Consider the following 25,226-nt stretch of genomic DNA (forward strand, 5'->3'; position numbering starts at 1 on the left):
TATGGCTTTCGACTGAACGCCGGCGGCAGGCATTAACCCCGTCGACGCCGGTCGAGGGAGGCGCCGGCAAGGGTCCAATTGTTTCGGCGGTATCACACGGCGCGCCGAACGAAACGCGCCCAGCCTCGCGAGCGAACTTGTGGGAGCCATCCGAACGAGCAAGCAGCGAGCGGACCCATATGGTGCGAGTGAGCCAGACACGTATGCGTCGATGGCGTTAAGACGAAAGCAAAATGTTATCGCATCCTTCCAACCCCCCCCCCCCCTTCCCCCCTTTCTTCGACGCTCTAAATGTGTATGCGGCGTGGTCGCATCGAGACAATGGCGAGTTTCATGTGAAGGAACATAAAGATACCTCGCTGGGCACGCGCCATGCACCTATACCGTGCAGCGCTGCAGTGTATACACAGGCATCGAGCCGAGATGTGTTGTACCGCTGAACTTCCCGGCCAGATGTTGTTTTGCCTCCTTGTTACAAGTATATGTATGTCTACTTCGAAAGCGCGCCCGCATTCGCTGTGAACCTGATCGCCTTGTCGCCTTGCGTGGTGTGTGGCAGTTCCAGGGGGAAAAAAATAAAAGAAAGAAAGAACAATAGCCCCTTGACGACCGCGGTTTATGACCTGCGGTGGCCTGACTGCAGCGACGGAGCAGGATTGGTCTCGGCGCACGCATTTGTAACGAGTCTCACGAATCGCGCCAGTGCAGCGCCAAGGCTGAATCGAGTGGCGTTCGATTGCGGAGAGGATCTGGTCCACCACGTGGTGTGACTGTCAATAATTGCCGGCGCATTACGGCAAAATTGATCAAACTGGGTCATTCGTTGTCGCTTCGCTGAATAATAATCGAAAGCCACAATCAATATGGGACAGATGAAATCGCTCAAGCTGCGTTGGGAAGAAGAACGCTTTGGTCATTAGTAAACTTGTGTTGCGCCGGCTACTGCATTCGTACGACGTGTTACCGAAGCAAGAAAAAGGAAAAAAGAAACACTCAAGCGAAAATAATTTGGAAAGATTTCACTTGTTTGAGGCGTCATGTGCATGCCTCATGTACCGTAAACAAGTACTCTCTACTGTGGGCTCATTCACTACCGCAAGGCACTTTGCATGTTTTCGTGCTATACCCTCTTCAGTGTCCTTCATGTTGTTTTGCGGTTCCACACGTCATTCATTCATTCATTCATTCATTCATTCATTCATTCATTCATTCATTCATTCATTCATTCATCTAATTTGCTTTGCCGTAAGGAGCAAGTGATCCCCACCTAACGGCACCAACCTCTCCTTTGAAATAGCTTAAATAATGCGACGTTCAATCGTGAGCCCCATGCAAGAACATTTATGGAAAGGTCAGTGTTGATTAGTTATTAATATTTCCCGGTTCTTGAAATGAGTTTCGATATAGTAATTATTCGCGGGACGTCACGTAAGCAGTACTGCTGCTCTATTCGCAGTTTCCACTGTGCTGCTGGAGATTAGAGCGAACGGAGATAACGCGTAACTATTCCTCTTGCTGGCTAACAAGGTGGCGGCTTCGATGACGTCAGCGCATGTCCCCCTGCTGTCGCTGTCCCGTTAGAACACGAATAAAGAACTCACGGGCCCGCAGCTGCACTTGAGCGACTGTACTGTAATTAGCATTCAACAGGAGCAGCTCACTCAAGCCTCCTATTATACGGCCTCCGTGATTGGTCCGGGTAACAACCCGTATAAAAGAAAGTTGACAGTAGACATAATGTCCAGTGATATGAATACAGGAAGCACTTAAAGCCCTGGTTTGCGCTTACATACAAGCATCGGAAGAATGTCAGAAACTTACCGGAGGTTACCAGAACGTCAGTGGAGGTCGTTTGTTATAGTGAGAACGCAATTTTTCAGAAGATTTCAGCTCTGTAGACGTTATCAGTTTGGTCACGGAGAATATATATATATTCGTGCAAAAAAAACGATATTATTTTTCATCAAATTATTATGTGGTAAATTATCAAGCAGTTGGTCTTGTAAACTATCTACAATTGAGAACTTGCTGCGACATAGAAAAAAAAATGAATTGTATATCTTTGTTTCTTTCGCTTCTGTTTTTAAAGAACGGTTACGGTGCATAACACTGAAAGAACTATTGCACATAGGCGCGACAGGTAGGTTTTCGCGAGCCCCCGAGTCGCAAGGTAAAAAAATAAAGAAGAAAATGAAAAGGGAAAAGAAAAGAAATGTGGTCGTTTTCGTACATAATCATCGTCATCATGCGTAATTCCGTTTACTGCACCCAACCCAAGCAATTACTGATCGTCTCAAGTTATCCCTGTCTTGGGAAAACCGCGCCCACTCAACACGCACTGGAGCTGGTAGCAGTGACCTCCTGTGACACTTTGTCCAAACAAGACTTGTTGAAATATTCCCGTGGGAAACAAGCTTTCTCGCATTTCCTTTTGAAGTGCTTAATAAGCTTATAAATTGCAGAGTCTCTATGTCGTTGTTCTTGAACGCGTCGCCACAGTATTTTGCTCCCGGTTCATTTCCGAAATTACTAAATACCCAGCGAATCCAGTAGCGTTATGTTTCCAGCTATACGTTTTTGTCTCCTGCTAAATCTATTATCGACAGCCCAGCGCCCTTATACTGTTTCCTTGTAATGAGCCGTGGTCGATTAACCGACCCGCTCGACCACTTATAGACCGGAACTAAGTTGACTTACGCTCGACGCGTACACTTGTGTTGCGCAAATTGTGACGACAGCAGACTGCAGCGTCAACGTGACGAAACCCACCGAGAAAAAAAAGAAAGCCGGGCAGATTGCGGCACAGTGACGCCAAAGCTCATGCAGTCGGCATCACTGCCACCGGCAGACACACGCCACGCACGCAACAAGACGTCGAAAGCGGTAGCGGTCGCGCCGTCATTTCGCCGGGAACATGCGGGCACACGCAACGCTTTGCGACTGCGGCAGCGCGCACCAGGTTATACGCAGGTACCGAGTCGGAGTTCCGGGGGGGGGGGAGGGGGGTAACCGCGCATTCATTAGGTACGCCCGATCGACCGCTACCCACCGTCATGCGTCGCTGTGTTGCGTCGTTCTGCCCGGAATAAGTGCGCGCTCCCGCGTCCTCTCCGCGATAAGCGTGCACACGCATGTGTGTGTGTGTGTGTGTGTGTGTGTGTGTGTGTGTGTGTGTGTGTGTGTGTGTGTGTGTGTGTGTGTGTGTGTGTGTGTGTGTGTGTGTGTGTGTGTGTGTGTGTGTGCGGGCGCGTAATCGCGGTCGTGTCTGTTCGAACCACCACCTGTGGCTCGAAGAAACAGTAATGCACGTTGCAGTGCGGCTTCCGGGGAGCGTCGATGGGTGTAATATGGGCCCGAGTTTAGCTGGAACGCCGTGGAAGCATAAGCCACGTGGGAAACTTCGTAGAGTTCGGAGGGAAACATTCAGCGATAAAATCGCATCGGCAGGCGACAGGAGACCAACGACGTGGAAAGAAAAGTTTGGCTGCTCGCGGACGCGTATCCGCGCTATACATTGTTCGTGCCAGCGGGGTAGGCGAGTGAAATGTACACGGCGCTTTTTTTGTTTTTGTTTTGTTTCAAATAACGGGAGGGTACAACGACGCTGTTTCGCGGTTCAAACTAGTTTGTCTTTCTTTCTCTTTTTTATTTACCTGCACTGGGTGGTTGGCTTGCAGGCGCACAGGCGCGAGGGTTGTTGCTTTTCTGTTTTGCCTACCCCGCCACCGAGTGAAGTCTCGCTCTTGTGCAAAATAAATTACGAAAGATTACGACACTCACACCGCACGGTTTTGCTGGAATGTAAACAGAGCTACTCTTTTTGCTATTTGATGGTGCAGCAGCACTACGTGTCTGTGGTTCACCGGTTTCCGGCAAGATTACGCAAGGCTCTGTTAAGTCCACCGCTGGGGCTCTAAAGTGGAAAGGCTGCGCCAGCGACAATCTTCTGAAGACATGGTAGCGTATAGTTACTGGGCGCATTGTAGTCGCTTTCTCCATTTCTTCCTTTTCTGTCTTTTTTTTTATAGAGGCATTGACAGTTTTAGTAAGCAGTCGAATGAGAGGAGTTCACTTTGCCTTTTTCAATGAAAGTGGTTGCTAATAATAAACAACTGTTCTGCAAGTGACCGCGTGGTAGCGGTCATTTGCCTATCTTTGCAAGACATACAAGCTGTTTGCTTGCATGTCTGTGACTTGTTTTCCTACTACTGGATATATCCGGTGTACGGGATGACCGCGTCACACGTATTTATTCGCAAGACGAGGTGAGGGATGCACACGTACCGCCTTCCTTCTCCTTCAATTTTGAAGTCACTGTCAGATCGTACTTGCAGCTATAGCGGTGGTTATACGCTACTGCCCTAGTCTATGCAGCCAAATGTATAAACAACAGGGCGATCTTTACCGCGATGTATCCCGTACTCGCCGGACGCGGATACGCAACCTATAGTGACCGTCTGTGTGAGGAAAATCTCGCTCAACACAGCAACTGCTTACATGGTCGCCTTGGATTACTAGCGCTTAGCCAGTAGTAGTAGTGCGTCGACAGTAACGCGAGTGCTGTCCGAACACTCTCTGCCCTCAAAATCAGGCACATGCTAAAGAACATGTAGGTCAGCCTCCTCAACATCGCCCTCAGCTCTCCCTCGAAGTCCCCAGATTTATGCGCCCCCGAAGCAATAAGCGGCAGGCCAACTTTGCAAAATCAACGTGATTTGCTTGTCTTGTATGGGACATGTTTTTGTGAGTGCTTCCGGGGACCGAATTTCGCAGATTCATTTCATTTTGTCGCAGCGAGAGGCCAATCACGGCGATTGCGCCATCACGGCTTCATGTCAGGCAGGGACCATGGACTCAAAAAATAATGTAAACTGAAAAGAACCATCGAAAAATGCGCACCCTGCTCTCGATTCATCGTATTCTACAACAATAGGAATGGAATGTAGACGCAAGCGAGAGAAGTAGATAATTACGTGGGTGAATTAAAATGCTCTGCTCAGCAACAAGTACGCACCGAAAGGACACACGCGACAGGTTTCCACGTGTCCTGCGTATCATATTCGTGCGTTATCGTCGCTTCGCAGCGCGCTTCGATTGAACACGTGGAATAGCCCTACTAGCCCCACTAGCCCCACCCATAGCCCTTAGTGAGCATTACCCTGACGAAATTGTGTCTGCCGAGCTACACACTATTCGTGGAGGTCGGCGCCTGTCGACGGTCCGCCTCGTGTACGCACTGTCCGGTAGTGGGCAAGTGTCGCCGACTGTCAACGACGTGCGTCCGATAATACATGTACTCACATGGATTCGGGTTTTCCTTTCGCATGCGCCGCTCGTAGCGCGACATCTTGATGCGTGGGTAGAGGGCGCTGGCCGATCGCACCAGGCGCAGACCGGCTCGGTCCGCAGATGCCAGGGTGGACACCTTGCCTCGCATGTGGCTCTCGGACAGGTTGCTGCACGAGATGCTCTGCGGCTGCTTCATGTGAGTCTCTGCAAGGCAAGCAGACACACACACCACGAGTTCTGGAAAACGTCAAGTGCGGAGATAATTCGTTCAGTGAGTCCCCTTAAGCCAAAGTCGCTGAGGCGAACTACTTCTGTCGCAAATAGTACAATTCACACGATCGTCAACCTGCGATATGCGCGATGACCTAATATATGCATGTGCCCGAGCTTTGCGGCTTCCTCAATCTTCTTTGAGTGTATGTGGCCACCCGTTTACGGCCCCGTGTAGTCGGACCTTCGAGCAGCGCTGGTACCCCTTCGCGACGAAGGCGCCATTGGCCTTCCTACGGGACATTGGCCTCGAATATGCACTCCAGCTGTGTGTTACACAATGTGCATGTGTTTGTTGTGTACGCGAGTGGCTGTGCATGAGTGAATCATTTCATGAGTCACCCTCTTCATCTGTAGGTGCAATGAGTCTCATGCCATAAACTTGAGAAGCGAACACCGGCCAACGCGGCGACGTTAACGGAGCTTGCCGGGACCTTCGATGTCACTGCAACAGAGACGGCGGACGAACCCTAAGCAAAAGACGGCACACAATCAAAGTTGCATGCAGCATCTGTGACTACGTACCATTACCTACACACCTGGTGCACGGTTACAGAGCTGCCAATAAGTTTCTCTCTTGCAAGGCAACCAGAAACACTCAGAGCACGCCCTTCTGTAATTAGCCTCTAGAGCACTGAAGTTCTGAAAAGGGAAACTTCAAGCCAGCTAATACAGCATGTCTTTATTTCGGCGGGGGCTGTCCGTATGTGACAGTGTTCTTGCGTGGCCATATTACGTCAATGTCTTGTAGTGCACGAAAATAACTTCAGTTTCTCTGATGCGTTTAAAAACCAGCCGACCGAATCTTCGCATCTCGGCCAACGGGAACAGCGAGCTCGACTAAACCCACACTTGTGCAGTTTCAAGCTGCCGGCAAGTACAACAGGCGGGATTTTCTTTCTGCAGGTACCACCAGTTCGCGCATACTGTGCTTATTATACTCAGCGGGCTGTCCTCGTGAGATATCAATGCCGTATATATATATATATATATATAGGATGCTGTTCTTATAAGTCCTACAGGCCAACCCCAGGCTGTGTACCAGGTTTTGTCCCTCTTCTAGACAGCACCTCGAATAGCGATTGTCGCCAGGACACTCTCCGAATGCCTGAAAGAGGTACATTTTTTTTTTATATCGGTACGATCCACCTGGGATTAGCGTCGGAATATATCTTTCCATCCTGTGTAATGGTTGAGGAACTACACGAATCACTCAAGCGGAAAGACAAGTGAAATTTTCAGCTTCAAGATAAAGTGGACGGCAATTCACCAACAACCTCAAGCCAACGCTTAAGCGTTCGACAAAATTTCAGCCACACTCTGATCATTAGGCGCCTCTGTGCGATTTATGGGCTATCGGTGGATGGCCAGTCTTCTACCTTTTCCTGCTTTTACAAAGCGCCTCGCGGAGCCTCGCACGCTATTCACAACTCGGCTGCGGCATGAGAAAAGAAACGCGCTGAACATGTCCTTACTAAACTGCGAGAAACCCAACACTGAAATATTAATTGTCGACTGGAGAATCTCATAATGTTTCCACTTACGTTTTCAAATATCATTGGGTGATGATTAAAATTCAGCGATGTACGCAGCAAACGCGAAGAGCGCATGCTTTCTTAAGCGCGGAAGAGGCAGTTATTCCCTTTACGGATGTAAATCTCACATTTAACTCCATTTTGATAGTTGTACACCCCGATACCCGCCGTGGATGCTTAGTGGCTACGGTGCTGGGCTGCTAAACACAAGGTCGCGGGATCGAATCCGGTCCAGGGCGGCCGCATTTCGATACGGGCGAAACGCGAAAACATCCGTGTACTTAGATTTAAGTGCACGCTAAAGAACCCCAGGTGCTCCAAGTTTCCGCAGTCCCTCACTACGGCGTGCCTCATAATCAGCTCGTAGTTCCGGCACGTAAAACCCCATAATTTAATTTTAATTTTTTTGCGCTCCCCGATGCAGTATAATCTCTCTCCCCTTGAGGACGCATAAATAAAGATTTTATGCTTACCGTTACTACGTTTTCGTTAAAAGTTCGAAGCAAGACTGCATGCTATGATGCAAGATGTTTGCCTGGCGTTGACAGTTTGGCATGCCACTTTAGTTGTTTATGGTCGTGCTTGTTCAATGGACACTTCGCACAGTTACTTGCCCGGTTTGTCGGCAACAACAACAACAAAAAATACGCGACATCACCTTCATATGCGCCTATGTTGGTTTCCACTCGTTTACACATAAGGTCCCCTAGCATGCAAAGTTATATCTTCGACACAGAGTCAAACTGAGTGTTAGCCCTCAATCCTGTCACGTTGTCTGAAGCCCCTTGTGGATCATGCATCGGGCCTCGCAAAAAAAAAAAAGAAAAAACAGAAAAAGAACTAATCGTCTTAAAATAGGACAAAGGACGCAAACGTATGCGCCAACGCCCAGGAGGCACCGCAACACCGCGCCACAGTAAACGTAGGAGCTTCGCCAAGGCGCGTATCATTATATGAGCCTTGTCAGCTAAAATTCGTCAATGTGCACTTGAAGGAGTGATTGATGAGGATCAGCAGGTATGTCAGTGGCACCGTGTGTAGCAGATAGCACAACCTGCAGTCGCAAGTCCTTTTCGTCGAAATTTTATGCGAGGAACCTTGAGATCTCCTCATTTCGATAGCAATAATATGGACACTCCAGGCGATATCCTCGCCGTCGGCTTGATGTTCCCACTAAAGAAAAAGTGCGATAGGCTCACATAGCGCCCCGACCGCTCTTGGTTCGAGGGTTAGCCGAGAAGAATGGTGGCTTGATATGCGCGCCGTCTTTCCGCACGCCCAGTGTTGGAAGCCACGTGATCAAGCGCGAGCGGAGTGAGGGGAGGGGGGGGGGGGCTCAGGCGGGCGCGCGTCTTCCCCTGCCGCCCAGCCGTGGCTTCGCACGCTGTCCGCGTGGCTGAGCGCCTGCGCGGAGGGCGAGCCGAAATGGCCGGTTGGTTCCTGCGCACTGTGATGGCGCATAGTGCACTATGCTTCCCCAACGACTATGATTGGCCGTCGCGCAGCGTCAAGTTTTGGAGACGCGGTGAAGCATTAGGCAGCAGGAAGCTTGTGTTTCCCGCGGTCGGTGCTCTTCATCACGCCAGCGTTGTGATTGTCCCAAGCACGTGATTAAAACAAAGAAAATCCTGATTGGGTGGCACGTAAGCACGGTGATCCTTGTCGACAGATGCAAATGCGATAAGGGTAAGAGGAGCTCGCACAAACAAATTACAGTGACTCCGTTGGTACATTATATAATGCCAATGCACGCTATAAAATTTGAGCTGTCGAAGCTGGTGGAAGAAATCGATATATAGTTATATAGTGGCAACAACAGAATGGGTTCGGACCAAGCAGACTGAGAGGATAGCGTCTTCTGTGCTAACTCAGTGCATGTAGCTTTCGAAAGCCCATAGTAGACCTTTATGAACAGTACTTTTATGTGGTTTGGTTGCTTCTTTTGTGGACTTTCTTTATTCAAATGAATCCTATTTTGTATGTTGCATGCGTGATTCCAAAGAATGTATGTTCTTTTTACTTAGGTTCGCTGAGTGCTTGAAGCGTGCTTCGCCTCCACCGCGGGTCGGTCCGGCATTGCCCTACTTCCGGGATTGGCCCACATGTTTGCCCACGGGCATTACCACGAAAAATGCCGACAATCTACAGGCTAACAGCTTCTCTGAAAAACAAGAAAATCACAGCCCTTTCAATATGTGAAGATGAAAGACCAGCGAAGCTGTATCGCTCAATAGCTATATTAATTTATATATGGTAGTAATGCTATAGTGATTGAATAAAGGCACAAATACCTTCGCTGTTTGTTTCGTCTTTCTTTTCTTGAATTAATTCTTTTTCTTGTATCTATACTTTATTTGCAGTATCATATTTTATTTTTTCATATTTTGTTCGTTTTCATTCTTATTCGTTTCTTTATTTTTTCTTTAGTTTATACATAGACACCGAGGTTTCAACACGCATCGTCATAAACTAGCGTTTGGGCACCAGCGTTCACTCCTCCGCCACACTGTTCATGTCAACATCTCGGAAACATCTTCTTTCCAGATCCTAGTCGCAGAGCTTTGCTGTGCAAAAAAAAAAATATATATATATATCTTTATGTGATCCCAAGCACTATGTCCACTCGTGTAAGCGGAGCTTTGCCTGCTGTTAGCGTTCATTGACGTTATTTGGCGGTGATATATTGACGTCATATGACAGTCGTGACGGGATGTGAAATGTTATCTTGCCTGCCCCTTGTTCTTGCTCCACTCGACGTTTGGTGCGCGCGCCCGCCTCGTCGGCACTAATTGCACGTCTCGGCGCCATCCCGGGTTGTATAGCGTCGTAGCTAACAAAACTCCCTCCTCTCTCTCTTTCTATTCCCTCTCTGACATCTTCCCTCCTCCTTGTACTGTCGTCGCTGTTACAGATGTGCGCGGAGACGAGTGTAGCAGCTCGTGCACGGCATTTGCGGGGGGTCACGCCTACTTACGACGTCTAGAGAAAGTTGTGCACATGTGACGCGGCGTATATATATATATGTTGACACGAGCTTCTCGGGTCATCTTTAATTTTGTGCCACACTTCAATAATAGAGAGTTTTATATTTGGGAACGCAAGCGGCTTGCGTGCGCGAGAACTAGGGGCTACGGTACTGCGCATGCGCAGTACCGCAGCCCCTAGGTCGTGTCCCTAGTTCTTGTCCCCTAGGTCTTGTCCCTAGTTCTAGCCCCTAGTTCTTGCGTCCCCTAATCTAAAACTCTAACGTACTGACGCAACAGCGTTAAGGCGCAGTGTCGTAGAAAATCCGGCGTCGATGCCACCACGGGCGTCGCTAGGCGAATAATCATTCTAATAACCAATCAACCACGTGGCGCATAACTTGTCTTACGTTCTTTACAAAGTTGTTCCTCGGGATGTTGAGAATGACAGTCCATAAACGAATGTCGTTAAACAAAACACCCACAGCGCATGATTTTTATGATTTTGCGACATGGGCCGCGTCTCAACCGCGTCCCGACGCTGCCGGCGTTAGCGGCGTGCACGACCACAGCAAACAGCAGCAGCAGTGGAAAGTCGAAGGAAGACGCAAAAAAAAGCTTCGCTTTAGAAGATTTACGAACAAGACAGTGCGTGGTTCAGCAGTAGGAGCAGACACAAATGCCGCGACGAACAGCGCAGCCAGTGTAACGTGTATCAACTAGCGCTAGAAAACGCACGCGCCAAAAAACTGGAACTAGGAAGTGTGGTTCAGGTATTAATGCCAGTCACTTCGTGCGCGACAGTCAGCTCGACCGCTGGGCTCTACGAGAGTGTCCAATCCCGTTGAATGTCTTTAAATGCCGCGCCGATCAGCGCAGCCAGCGTAACGCGTACCAACTATATAGCGCGCAAAAACGGGCGAGCCCAGCACTGAAACCGGAAGTGAGTTTAATGCCAGTAACTTGGTGCGCGACAGTCACTTCGGGTGCTGAGCTCTATAAGAGTGTCCGATGTTGTCTCTCTCTACCATCAAGCGCTCAAAGCAACGGCAACATTAAATGAACTATTGATATGAAGGGAACAAGGTTGCAAATGCAGCCAATTTAATGCCAGTCACTTCCTGCGCTACATTCTCTGTATAAACCCCATGCAAGCGACCTTGAGCACGATAGCGACAAGCGACGAGATGGAGATGGCTGTCGCGTTCGCTCGTCGCCTACAAGTTTACCCGATGCGAGTAAAGACTTCGAGCGAGGTGGCCCCGGTCTTGCCCGTATGAGGGCAGTAAATATGCGTGGTAATAATAATAATAATAATATTTGGGGTTTTACGTGCCAAAACCACTTTCTGATTATGAGGCACGCCGTAGTGGAGGACTCCGGAAATTTTGACCACCTGGGGTTCTTTAACGTGCACCTAAATCTAAGCACACGGGTGTTTTCGCATTTCGCCCCCATCGAAATGCGGCCGCCGTGGCCGGGATTCGATCCCGCGACCTCGTGCTCAGCAGCCCAACACCATAGCCACTGAGCAACCACGGCGGGTTAAATATGCGTGGTAAGTGGCGTTACGCGTGCTTTATTAAATTAAGCTGATGTGTTTAAGTGTGAAAAGCAGCATAAGATATTTCTGAAGGTCTTGTAGTAGGTTGATATCATTGCAGGTAGAATAATTCAATCGTTTACTGGTTCCGTGTGACAATCGGTATCACTTGAGTGATGTATCCATCCAGTTCCGGCTTCGTGCTATTGACTATAGTCGCTCGTGACACGTCCGGGCGATGAGCGACGAATTCTAGACTTCCGGAACCGAGCGACAAGACCGAGCGATCTGTTCACGCGACGGCGTGTGTCGTCGCTCGTCGTCGTCACGCACAATATCGCTCTCATGGGGTTTAGCCTTTATTTATAGTGCTGATCTCCGCAAGTTTCCGATGTTGTCTCTCTGTAGTATTAAGCATTCGAAACTGGAGAAACATTGAAGGCTGGATCGCGAGCCTCCGCAGGAATGTTTGTGTGGAGCCAATCTTAAAGGCAGGGCTACGAAAATACTTTTCTGTATATCCTCCGTTGTTGTCCTGGTTACCTATGCAAATTGTTTTCGACATTTAGCTGAATCTGAGTAATTTGGGAAAAGTAAGCATGCATTAAGGTGCAGTTCGACACTGCGAGCATGACTTTTATTTCGATGCCTCTGAAGTACGCATGAGAGAAACTGGTATTGTTAGTTTCTAGTACAAATTAAAAGGAATTTCGGCAGAGTTACTTAAGACTTTACGTGAGGGAATGTGAAAGCATTAGAGTCCCTTTGGTAAAGTGTACCTTCCCGCGCTTTCCTGCGGCTGCTGCGTATGGCACGGTGGCGCGCGCCCTGTCTTGAAAGCGATCTGTGATGGGGACAAAGTGCGCCGAGTGCTGATAGAATTTATTTCGCTATGTTCATATCATTGCGTGAGCTGTTTTCGCAGCTTAGTTCGCTTCGAAGCTAGAGGCAGCACGAAGGTCAATTCGCTCGCTGCTGCTCAAGCGTTTCCTCGATCACGCCAGCGTCTTAAACTGCGGATTTCTGCGGTCATCGAGCGAGATGTGTTCATGATTGCTTGTGCGCGCGTGATATAGCATGCTTGTTAAATATGTTTACAAGTTTAAAAGTTTATGCGGCCGATAAAACTTACTTCGTCCAACTTTCTAGTAATTTGCAATCGCCATCGATGCTTTGCCTCTCGGGTGAAACTGGGCCTTCTTATTTTATACCGTCATTTTGTGCACTCATTAGGTTACGCCACGCCCTCCCTATTGGCTGCGCCATGGCGTGCCCAATCACGCGAGCAGAACGCCGCACATTTGCTCAGCGAGATGGCTGCGACGTGACGTGTGCAATGACGCACGCGCTAGACACACCTTTAGTCAACCAGAGCCGTGGAGCCGCCGTGGCGTCTGCGAAGCATGCTCGTCTAGCGCATTGGACGTGCGGCTTTGATTGTCTCTCAGGCCGATATTTGGCAAAGACTTTTCAAAGCCATTAGTTTCCCTTGTTCACAGCAACCTTCCCGAGAAATTTGGCCTCAATCCGGGTATTTTGTTGACGTGTTGTTACACTCTTCGCCCCATTAGTCATTTTGGGTACAATAATTTGTACCAAATTGTCGCGTAATCGGGCATATAGTTATTTCGCATTAAAAAAGACAGTCTACAGACACTGGTGACTACCGGCTGACATTTTGTTTTGTTGCGTTAGGACGTACAGAGCGCTTTATTGCGATAGGAACTGCACGGATGTTCGAAGCGCGTTCGCGCCGTCGCCGTTGTCGTGCTGTCTCGCTCATTGCGGCGCATGTGGCGTGACAGCACAAAACGGCGTGCGGAATATCCGAAACGCCGAGTGCATTTGGCAGCGTAGATCACGGCCGTCACAGGACTTCGTGCGCTATACACTATAGAGCGCGCCTCCACTTAGCCCTCTCCTTCGGCTAAACAAAGTAGCTGACAGCGCCTCCACGGGACAGAAGTAGTCACTGCACTTAGTTGACGCTCCACGGCAATTATCAAGAAGCTTAGTGCCATCCCCAGTCGAGGGGCGGCTCAACTTGGTGGAGCTCAGCATCGAGTCGAGGCTCGCTTGAGAACCACGGGCGTAAACATTGATATTGCTGCCACTGCTTCGTCCTTCGGGCGAAACTGACGATGGCAGTGCCCACTACTAGCTAAATCCTACCGAGGTTATCCCAGTCGACTCCCGTGGCCTGGCGGCGCCGCGCTATCTCAAGCCACTCGGGATCCTTCTTGCTGGTCTCCCCGTTAATGGAGAACGGAAGTCGACCGGGACGAGAGAGCGACCGGCAGCGCCTCTCGGAGTCATCTAGGTAGCGGTCTGACGGAGAGGACAGCAGGTGCCGGTCCCAGGACATGCACTTGAAAGCCGGCGGGGACGCGCCGCCGTCAGCACCTGCGAGACGACGTCGAAGCGGCGTCAAATCGAGGTATCGAAGAGAGAGCGCACGAAAGCGCTGGCGAAGGGACGAAGTCACCAGTAGCAGTCTGTAATTGAAGGCTGCAATTTCAGGACTTGACACTGGATAAAATGAAACTATACACGCTTGTGCGCTTGTATTAGCGTACCATATCGAAGCAAAGTTTTACGGTACACGTATAGACGCAGCGTTCGAGAGACTGCCGGTTCATGGTCACAAGCCACCTCATTCTTTTAGAATGAGTCGGCAAGATGCTCTACGCTTGCATTTGATGTCTTTTTTTAAGTTGCCATCACGCGATCAGCACGTCGAAGCATTCGTGTTGACACATTTAGTAACAAGCTGCGCATTAAATGCTGTTATGATCAGGGGATAGCGGGTTGCCGGATGGGGTGTTGTCGTCAAAGGTATTGCAGATTGACCGCAGTCACGCAGCTGGTTGTATCTTATAAAAGCGCCGTCTTCACTCCGCGTGTACAACTTGGTGAACACAGCATAATCCTACTCTACCCAAAATATAACACACAGGTTGCCGAGACACTGCTCGGTACCCTGTTTCACACTTCGGCTTGTGACCTGAACGCCATTTCTTCTCTCACGCTGTGTTTGTTCGCACGTACGCTTAGAGCACGGAAAGTCTGCCAAGTAATGCGCTCTCGAAAGTGTGGTGGAGTGGAAAAATTGTTTAGAGGGAAGAAATCCCCAATGTCACTGAATCCTGATACATTTCTGTTCTGTCAAAACTATACGGGGCTAATACCGGTTATTAGTGGACATGTTCCCCGGCCATTTGCCGGCGTTCATTATGCGCCCTGTAGCATACCGAGGTATTGAATGATGAGTGTCCCTTCACTGAATTTGCGAACATTTGGCGCCTGAACTAGTGCATACGCGTCACCGCACTTCGCCACGTCCAGCTCTGGCTGACGTGCATGGTAGCCAACCGACAATGATAAAAAAAAATAGACGTGCTTCGGCAACAAAACCACGAGCACGCTGCACTTTTGCGAACTATACTTTTGCAGCAAGGTGGATCCTTAGTGCGGTCACGTGTAAAAAAGCAAGGCACATTTGACTAGAGCAAGAAATTTGCCAACCTTTCGGGGCTCGGCTTCAGGACCCTACGTGATGCTTATGGTTACCATTTGGCAGCCAGATTTTGAAAGCACGCGAAGCTTCTAACGGAGACACCCCGATGCGTCAATTCCAGTAGTGCGGTGGCAGCAGTGCTAAAATAGAGGACTGGCGTGCCCACCCACGTGTTGAGATAACGGCACACTTTGAAGTTTCCCGGGAAGGTAAAAGTGCCAAGGAGGGTTCAATTCACTACGACGTCTCTCACAGCCTAAATGTACACTTTCTGGACGTAAACGCCAATCGGAGCGAATAGTAAAAAATCCGCGTTGCCCGAAGCATCGTTCTTTCCGTTGGACACTCACTCTGGCTAAAAGGACGGCAGCTTTCGGACCGAAACACCGACGCCGGGCCCGAGGCGTTGGCGGCGCCGCGAGCCTTGGCCCTGGGTAGGATCCGGAAATTGATGTGGATCTCCGGTGACGACGGTTGCGGTGCGGTGCTCGCACTGTTCTCCTTGGAGCGCGGTATGCGCGGAATGGAGTCCGGTACCTTGGGTGCGGCGCTGTACGTTCTGCGTCGAAGCGGTAGAAGAAAACAGCTTAATGAACGTCTCGGTCTTTCCTTGTCTTTCCCTCATGTGTAGAGTAGTAAACCGAACGCTAACCTGCGCTTAGCGTTACCTCTTTCGGCACCTCGTACTTATAACGGGCACAAAACACTACGTTATCCCATTGCTGCGCGGTTGCTGAAACATAACAATCAAAATCATAAAGATTTTGATTGTCATGTCAAGTTTCGATTGTTGATTTTGTCCCACCAGCTAACACGTTGCCCAATACAGAATGCAAAAAAAGAAGCACGCTACCATCGACAATATCTAACCGATGAGGCATATGTCGTAGAGATTCGCGTCGAGGACATTTATCCTCACAGCTGATGTGAAGTGTCAGGACCAGCGACAAACCGTTGTCTACAGACCCTGTGAGGCGACTTGATGCCCTCACGTTACAAAGCCCCGAGAAAAAAACATTCGCGTGTCAATTAAAAAAAAAACAAGAAAGATACTCGAGCTCGCCAAAAGCCACGTGCCAAGGTACGTGATTGTTTTGGCTTTATCCAGTCATGTGCTTGTCACAAAACACATGACTGGAGCACATGTCACATGTCACAAAGCACCTCTGCGGCAGTGGTTGTGACAGGAGCGCTCGAGGATCTAGGCCTATGTAACACACGTGATAAAGATTGAGTCAGAAAGAGTCAGTTCATATTGCTCAGTAGACTATAAATATTTATGATCGCTTAGTGCAAACAAGGAAGGGAGTAAAGAGACTAGAGGAGCGCCATGTCGCAACTTGTCACTCCTATGGTGCTCCCCCTGTGCCCTTCTGTCCTTCCTTGATTGTGCTAAGCGATCATAAATATTTACGGTCTACTGCCACTCCCGCAGCCTTGAGGCTAATAGAGGACATTTGTTTCGTTGAGAAACTGGGCCCTGGGACCGTGACTACGTGCATCCGCGATGCGCGAAGCCGCATAAGCGCTACTGCGCTTTCAAAGATCCACCCGGCTTGTTGCGACCGCTCGCCATTGACAATGAATCCTCTGGCGCGGCATGCGTACACGTGCAGTGAAATTTTCTTCTCTCCATCTCATCTGCTTGTCACCTTCCTCCCCCACCACTGCCCCAGTGCAGTTCAGCCAACCGGGGCTCGGCCAACGCCCCCTAGGCTATTTTGCGAAGCTCCCGCAGTGCCTTTTCTCCCACGCCACGCCAGTGAAATGGGCACACGAGACGGGCTACGCGCGGACGCAGCTGGGCGGAGCACCGCTCTCTCGCCACTCTTGCCGGCCGAAAGACAGCATCAAGGATGCCTGCAATAACATAAATTAGCGAGTTACTGTCCACGTTTACAGCTTTAAAGAAAAGAAAAGTGGACGTGCACGTCGTGCAGAGAAAACCTCGTGGTTACAAAACACGGATCTGGATGTTGGCGAGAACGCGTTGATCTCAAACATGACAAGGCGTGCGCTAAAGTTTCCCAAGGCAGTAGCCGTGAATGCCGCCTTTTATGCTGGGCGAGCTTTACGTAAGCATAGCACGTTGAGCAGCTCGCCACCAAGCTTTCTCGCTTTCCTAGCAGAAAAAGGAGGCCCTTCTTGCCCTTGTGGGCAGTGTCTTCGATTACTTTGGGCACCTCGGCGTCTGTTGATCGCGGCAACCTTCCACAAGACGTCATGCTTCCAGTGCCGCAGCCAACACTGTACTTTGAATAACTCCAGGAAAACGGCCAATGGCAAAATGCCCGCAATGAAACGAAAGCGTAAGCTTCAAACTGTTGGTAGCTAAAGTGTGCACCTGGGTGCAGTATGTAATGACCTGATACATACTTATATTGTATTTAACGGCATTGCATATTCTTGTGTGCTTAGCGACACGTGAATAAAATAGCTCTTCTTGCATTTCCGCTCTTCCCTATTGTCCTCCCTAAGCATTTTAATATGTCAAGATGCACCACACGTGTAACGGCCATGCGCTGCTTGCTTAATGTTATGTTTGTACCACTTCCGAACATTGTCTGTTTACAAAAACAGTGTACGTAATTTTATGCACGTGTATTTTCTGCTCACATGATAGTCAATTATTTATTTGCTTCTTGCCTACGTGCAGCAGGGTTTTCGAAATAAGAACGGTCATTCTTGAATACATCTGTATGCCTTTGGCTAATTTTTAGGTCATTGCTGGAGGTTTATTTTTGGCTGATGCCGCATCTACTGTGCATCTCTCGTGTGCTGAAATAAATTATTTGCTTGAAAACTCAGTTTCCAAGGGTTCATTCAGTGCACCCGTTCGCTAAATAGTCTTTCACAAACTGCTAACGCCGTTTCCGTAGTTCTCAACTCCATATAGAGCTATGGAATCGCACTGAGTTTATTGAACACTGTAAACGAAAATAAACCCACCTGGGAGTTTTCAAGAGGGGATGTGCCCTAAAACCTCCCCTCTTCAAATATTTACTACGATGTATGGGAGCAAAACAGCGCCATTCCCTCGTTTCACTCCGCTGGCTAGCTGCGGGAGTATTAGGGCGACATCACACGATTTTACTCCGCTTCAAAATCTTGTTCTCCCGTGCAACTCCGACAGGGAGTTTTAGAAAACTCCCCTCCGCCGAAGCAGGTTGGTCACGTGGCGCTTCCCATGAGGCTGTGCGCCTCGGCAGCGACCGGGCGCGTTCGGCGGAGTCGGCAGTGCTCATGGCTGACGGTTTGTTTACATCTGTGAAGTGTCGTTCCGTGACAGCGTTTCGTCAATTTGTTTCGCGTATTTGCTTCCAGAAAGTGTTATAGGCATGCGTGAAGCTCAGTGTATCTCAGCTTCAAGTACGTTAGCTCTGATCACTTTGCTAACAACGATGAATGCAAGAGCAACGTTTTCAAGTGCGGAAAAAGGCTTAGGTATACCTCGAAGCTGCTCACTGGCTCGTGATGTCGGCTGAGGTTCTGACTGTGTTTTCGTGCTGCGTGGCCCTGGCTTGTGTTCTTCACTACGTGAAATACGACTTTTATGTCCTTTTGGGTACATGCTGCCAACGTCCGGTGTAACGTTTGAAAGGACCGCGCAGCAACGGGAACAGTAGCCACTGTTCGAGCGACGACGTCCGTGCTAGTCGCATATGAATGGCGTACCCCAAGTTCGTTGCGGTGCTGTGTTGCCAGTGAGAAAGACCGGAGTGCAAGCAACTGTTTTTATGTATCTGTGAACGGATATTCTCGCCCGAAGAAAAACGGTAGGACATAAGTATGCGTACTGTAAATAAAGCTTCTTATTGAGCGATGTGAATCGAATTGTTATCGCGCATATAGATTTTGGTCAAGTCGTTGCTTCCGACATTGCATTAACATTGTGCTCTAACCGAGACACTGATTTAAACGCATGCCTGCTGGCTCCGAGTTTAAGGATTCACTCGACAGATCAGCGATGTAGCTCCTTTTCACAACCGAGACGAGATTGCTTGGACGCAGAGCAAGTAGTGCGGTGTATAAAATGTATGACTGCGCATTTTTCGGTGTGCGTCGGCTGCTGCGGGTCATGCTCACACGTAATAATTTCTTGCTATGCTACCATTATATCGCAAAAATTTGATTTTGCTATGAAGCACACGCACTTACATTTTTCTTGCTTACTGTAACTAACGCACTACTTTTTGGCCGCGAACGCCGGCGGTGTGCGAAGTCGCTTCCGCACTCACAGAATAGCATGATAATTTTGGAAAATTACGCTGTTAACTTTTTTTCTCTCACTATTCTGGATTAACAGTTTTGTGCTGATTAAGGTATTCTGTTAATTTCAGAGAGGCAGATCTCGTATGAACGAGCATGTGAGTCGTAATTCTGAAAACAGCACAGCTGCTCCTTATGCGGTTTCGAGGCACACAGTATCGTGGCTATATATACTGGCACCGTTGCCTCTTGAGCGCGTGTACGTGGGATGTCTTTCAAATTTTTGCATTGGGCGTTTCTGAAATGTTTGCGTATGTCATGATATATGTGCTTTCATTGACTTGTTTCGTCGAATATGACGCGGTTACGTGTGCATATTTCGAAATTTGACCCGCAGCCTCTGTATGTAAAGATGTTCGCGCAAACTCACGCGATGCCTCTTTTTATACTCCCGTTGCACCTCGAAAAAACTCCGTCCATTGCAAAGCAAAAAATTAAGAAAAGACAGAAAAAACTCCCGTAATTCCGTGCAAAAATTCCGCTCGCACGGAGTAAAAATTCTACTCCGATCATACGGAGCATAATAAACTCCGAACCGGGGGCTCGCTAGAGGACAAGCGTTATACTCCCACCTCGGAGTTATTTCCGTTTACAGTGAACGTACTATAACTATTTCCTTCCTTTGAGCTGATTTGGGTCTCATTAAGTTGTTCGTTAAGTACAGCTTTTCCCAGCATCACTGCGATATCAATTTTCCTGCGTGCGGTTAGTACGTGCATAGCAGGGTGAAGCAGCGGCAGTTGTGCGGCATAAACGGGCCTTTTTCCTTTTTTTTCTTTTTCATGCGTTGGAGGTGAAAAGAAAAATGGTAGCCTATAGCGTTCTCGGTCAAAGGTGCTTTAGCGTTCAGACGCAGTAAAGAGAGGCGCCGACGAGCCTTCCACAGCCCACCCGACTGGTGTGACGTCAAGGCGCTCTGCAGGGGGCCTTGCATATAGTCAAGGCGGTGTTGGTTCAGGCTTAGTAGCCTCCCTTCCTTACGCCCAACACCTATTCTCCTGCTCGCGAAGAGTTTGCTTTTCAGACACTTAAATTTTGCTCGCCCAAACCTTCGCAGTTTAGAGGAGCAAGAAAGCGACACCTTATTGTTTCAAGCATGAGCACGACGACGCGCTGCTTCGTTTCTTTTCCATAATGAAAATATCTCGTGGGAAGCCGTCGTATTAACATTGTAATACATAAATAAAGTGCGTTAAGCGCACGTCATAATAATCCGCTGCATGCGTCTCTTTCTGTGGGGCTTTTCAGTGCAGTTAGGGAAGATGACGTGACGTAGCAGAAGATTTTCTTGGGGAAGGAAGCCTCGACAAAGACCCGCAGGCACGTGCTGTGTAAGAACAGCACTACTCTTTGCACTATATCAAGTTATATTATGCTAATCAAAGTATAGGCAAAATGTATTTCAATCCCTTCGTTCTCACTCCCAGGAGAATTACAATCTCTAATCCTCCTTCATGTCAAACCTCAGTGTTAGACAGTGACGTAAGAAACAAGAAAGCCCGAGTATACGAACATTCTGCATTCTTCCCTGCGCACTTTCCTTGATAACCTCTGTGCCACCATGTGTAATTCGGGCCATTAAAACAGCGTCTAAAGAGAGCTGTGATGAATTGCTTCTCTTCTACATTCGCAGCACGGTCTCCGCATCCGCGTATAGTCCGTGCGCCTCTCCGCAAGCAAATCGCATCTGTCAGTGCCGTTCAAAACTGCCGCCATATGCACGGCACGTTCGCAGTCGTTTTGACCCAGGAAATTTGTGTCGGTGTAATGGTTACGGCAATTCTCGTCACGTAGGTTCAAGAGCTCAAGTCGTCCCACAATTGCGCCTGTTACAGGTGGTTCACGTCATGATTAAAAAGCGCCTTAGTTGTTCCTGCAAAACTCGCACGGGAAGTTTGAAAGTGACGCAAACGCGCGGAACGCATATAGCAGCGAATGATGGAAAGCATGGAAGTGAGGTCAAGCGTTATTATCTGCCTAGTCGGCCTATTCGTAATTACGTGTGAATCGAATACCTGGACAGCGCGAATGTGTACCATTATCAAGGCGTGAAGAAAGTTTAAGGGACATGAAAGGAAAATACTAAGTCAGCTCTCTGCATTTGACCAAAGGAAAGAGCCTGCTTATTATCGCAGAAAATGAGTTGTAGCGTACCCTGGTTACATAAGGTATATCTAGTCAGGCAAGTTTTTTAACAGTATTCTTAAACATTCGTGTCTAGAGGTATCAAGTTCTATTCCCGAGTTGATTTCGCCCGTCCATCCTTCTGTGCGTGCTTAGGTCTTTCATGAGCGACAATATGCAAGCGAAGCGAGCGGGTGAGCAGTGATCATTTTCATTTGTCCGGGCTCTCTGTCTCGTTTACTCACCCGACACCCGGCGACCCCGTTGTGGTTCCGGGAGCAGCACCCGTGGCCGAGGCACCGGAGGTGTGCCTCCTCCTCGACCGACGCCTCCTCTCCATGATGGGCGTGTCGGCGAACTCCGGCGGCGGCGTGAGCGTCGGCGCTACGGGGTCTGGTGAACCCTTGCCTGAAGACGACGAGGACGAGGACATGTCAAGACTGCAGCCCGAGTCGAGACTCGACTGCCGCCGGTGTCCCAAGATGGTCCCGCCGACGCCTGGGCGGACCACCTCGGACTTCTTGGACGCCTCCAAGTGAGCCCCGGCGGACGCCGGGCGCTCCGAGTCCGCGATGAACCGGACGCTGGACTTGTTGGTCTCGCCTTGGACGCTGTTCTTGTTGGTGATGTTTTTGTTGTTGTTGATCTCGGTTGGTTGCTGGTTCGTTCGATAAGGCTTCGGTTTGTTATCTGCTTCGTTGACGTTATCTGCGGCAAGGAGGCGAGGGCGCATAGTGAGAAAGTCTGCGGACGTTATACGCACCTATGCGTGCATGTATTCACACACACACACACACACACACACACACATACATACATACATACATACGTACGTACGTACATACATACATACATACATACATACATACATACATACATACATACATACATACATACATACATACATACATACATACATACATACATACATACATACATACATACATACATACATACATACATACATACATACATACATACATACATACATACATACATACATACATACATACATACATACATACATACATACATACATACATACATACATCAACCTGAAGCCAGCCTGTTCTCTTGGTTGAGTGAAGTCAAGTGTTGTCCTGATTCCAATAAAAATTATCTCTGTCTTGGTGAATATTTTATACAATAATGAAAGCAAGCTAATGGCCTATATTTTTCTCAATTCTTTAACGTCTCCCTTCTTATGTATTAGTATAATATTGGTATTCTTCCAGTTTCTGGCACACTTGAAGTCGTAAGGCATTGCTTATAAAGGGCTGCAAGCTTTTAAAGCATGATATCTCCTCCATTTTTGATTAAATCCGCTTTCATCGCATATTTTCCTGCCGCTTTTCGCCGGGTCATGTGTTGCGAAGCCCTTCTAACTTCATCGCTGGTTATACAAGGAGCCTCTGTATCCTGTTTACTACTACTTGGAATGAAGGTAGCGTGGCTGCTCTGGGTACTGAAAATGTAAGTATAAGATGCTTCCGCAACCTTTACTATATCTTCGGAATTGCTGATGATGTTAACCTGCTTATCGTTCAGTGCATACATCTTGGCTTGTTCTATGCCAAGTTTGCTTCTCACTGATTTCATGCTGCATCCATTTTTTTACAGCTTCCCGAGCTTTTCTCATGTTTTAATTTCGAATATCCCTTACTTTCTCCATGCTGACCAGTTTTGACAGTTCTGCGAATTCTATCTGATCTGCTGAGTTGGACACTTTCGTGCTTTGTCGTTTTTTAAGTAGGTCCTTTGTTACTTGGAGGAGCTTACTTACTGTTTGCCTTGACGCCTCACCTCCCACTTCAATTGGCGCTTCTGAAACCGGCCTAGTTGCTGTTTTATTCATAACCTCCATGTCATCTCCATTTCTCTGTTCTAAAGCTGCATATTTGTTTACAAGCACAGCCTGAACTGGTCTGCTTTTACCCTGACTGCGTCTAGGTTGGCCTGTTCCTTCTTGACTACTTTTACTCTTTCTCTCTTCATATTTACGGAAATTGTACACCTCACTAACCTATTATCACAGCACTTTACCCTAAGTTACACTTCTACCACCTAGACTATGCTTGGATCGGCAGAGAGTATGAAATATATTTCATTTGTTGTTTCTTCATTAAGGCTTTTCCAGGTCCACTTTCTGTTGCCGCGCTTCCTGAATAAGGAAATTGTTATTAGGAATTGATTCCTTTCCGTGAATTATACCAACATCCCTCCTCTAGAGTTCCTAGAATCGACGCCGTAATTGGCAACTGCTTGTTCGCCAGCCTGCTTTTCCCCCCACTTTTACAGTGAAGTCGCCCATGGCTACAGTACACTAAGGTTGCACTTTTCTCATCGCTAGTTTAGCATCTTCATAAAAATGCTCTATTTCTTCGTCATCGTGACTGGAGGTTGGAGCGTCGACTTGTACTATCTTTATTCTGTACCTCCTATTCAGTTTTATTACGACTACTGCTACCCTTTCATTAATGCTGTAGAATTCATAAGCGTTGCCCGCTGTGTCCTTATGGACTAGAAATCCTACCCCTTATTGTTTATTATCTGGAAATCATCTGTAGCAGAGGACGTGGGCGTTAGTCAACATTGTATAAGCCTCGCCAGTTCTTCTAACCTCACTGAGGCCAATAATATTCAATTCAATTCAAGTCAATTTCCTTTATTTACCAGAAGATATCCTGGCTGGACTACTGGCCTAAAAGCTGCAAGAAAACGAAATGCCTGATAATTCCTCAAAGAGCCCTGTTAAGCTAGCTTCACTCGAAAGGCTGCGTGTGTTGAACGTTGCTAGGTTCAGTTTCCAGTGGCGGCCTGTACGAATCCAGATATTTTTAGCACCCTCTGCCACATCGCAGGTCTGACCGCCGCCTTGGTCAGGTGCGACGTTAATTGTAGGGTTAATTGTAGGGTCGTGAAGGAGGCAGTAGTTCTCTAGCAATGCTATAAGATGAAGAACTGAGCCAGGCTACCAAAGATAAGCGCGCTGTAAAAGTGATAATCAGACTACGTTGCACATACTGTAACTAACTTAGTATCGTAGCAGGGCTAATCATGCTGCAGCCTTACGCTATCTTTATAGTGCTGCTGTAGAGGTCTAGACGACAAGTCCAAAGTTGCAACAGGTTGTAGCGACGTTTGGAGGCAGGAAGATTCATTGGCTTACAAGCCTCATTGCCGATGGGGGTATCGGTCAATAATAAACATACAGTGTTCATTTTCTACACCTGTTTGTCAAAAGGGCTTAGTGCTTCTCAGGACTATAGAGTCCCGGACATCCGCTCCAAGGTAGTCCCAAATTCTTCCCGCGTCTTCCACTACGAAGTTTTTTCGTACATCGAGTCTTACCGTGACAAGGAAATCACCAGCGCTGACATATATCGGTAACATGAACACACGTTCATAGTAGGAGGTAGTGGCTCTAAGTTACGGCAGTTCTGGAAGCGTGAAGCCGTGAGCGCGACTGTGCTCCTACTCGAAGACTAGCAGCGAAACCGTGCATTAGTTTGCTACAAGAACTGCAGCGTTAGTCCCGATCTTTACGTGCACGAAACACCGCCGTCGTGGTGGCCCGTTAGCTAGCGCGCTCTCCTGTTCAGCACGAGGTAGTCGGTTCGAGTCCCGGTTGCAGCAGCCGCACCCCGCCGGAGGCTGGAAGCAGAGCGTCACTGTATACGCATATCTATGAATGTTAATGAACTACTAAATAGGGG

General features: G+C 48.4%; 1 protein-coding gene across 4 annotated transcripts in view; it reads right to left on the minus strand.

The window, feature by feature from the left end:
• Nucleotides 1–25,226, minus strand: part of LOC142575598 (uncharacterized) — a 311,632-nt gene that overhangs the window by 63,858 nt on the left and 222,548 nt on the right. For all 4 annotated transcript variants that reach the window (XM_075685082.1, XM_075685080.1, XM_075685083.1 and 1 more), the window contains exons 4-7: nucleotides 21,756–22,218; nucleotides 15,468–15,676; nucleotides 13,773–14,003; nucleotides 5,302–5,493 (exon numbers count right to left, since the gene is read on the minus strand). In XM_075685082.1, the coding sequence (XP_075541197.1) occupies nucleotides 5,302–5,493; nucleotides 13,773–14,003; nucleotides 15,468–15,676; nucleotides 21,756–22,218 (1,095 nt within the window). The remainder of the gene's footprint in view (nucleotides 1–5,301; nucleotides 5,494–13,772; nucleotides 14,004–15,467; nucleotides 15,677–21,755; nucleotides 22,219–25,226) is intronic.

The sequence above is a fragment of the Dermacentor variabilis genome, chromosome 3, assembly GCF_050947875.1.
Source record: "Dermacentor variabilis isolate Ectoservices chromosome 3, ASM5094787v1, whole genome shotgun sequence".
NCBI classification, from domain to species: Eukaryota; Metazoa; Arthropoda; class Arachnida; order Ixodida; family Ixodidae; genus Dermacentor; species Dermacentor variabilis.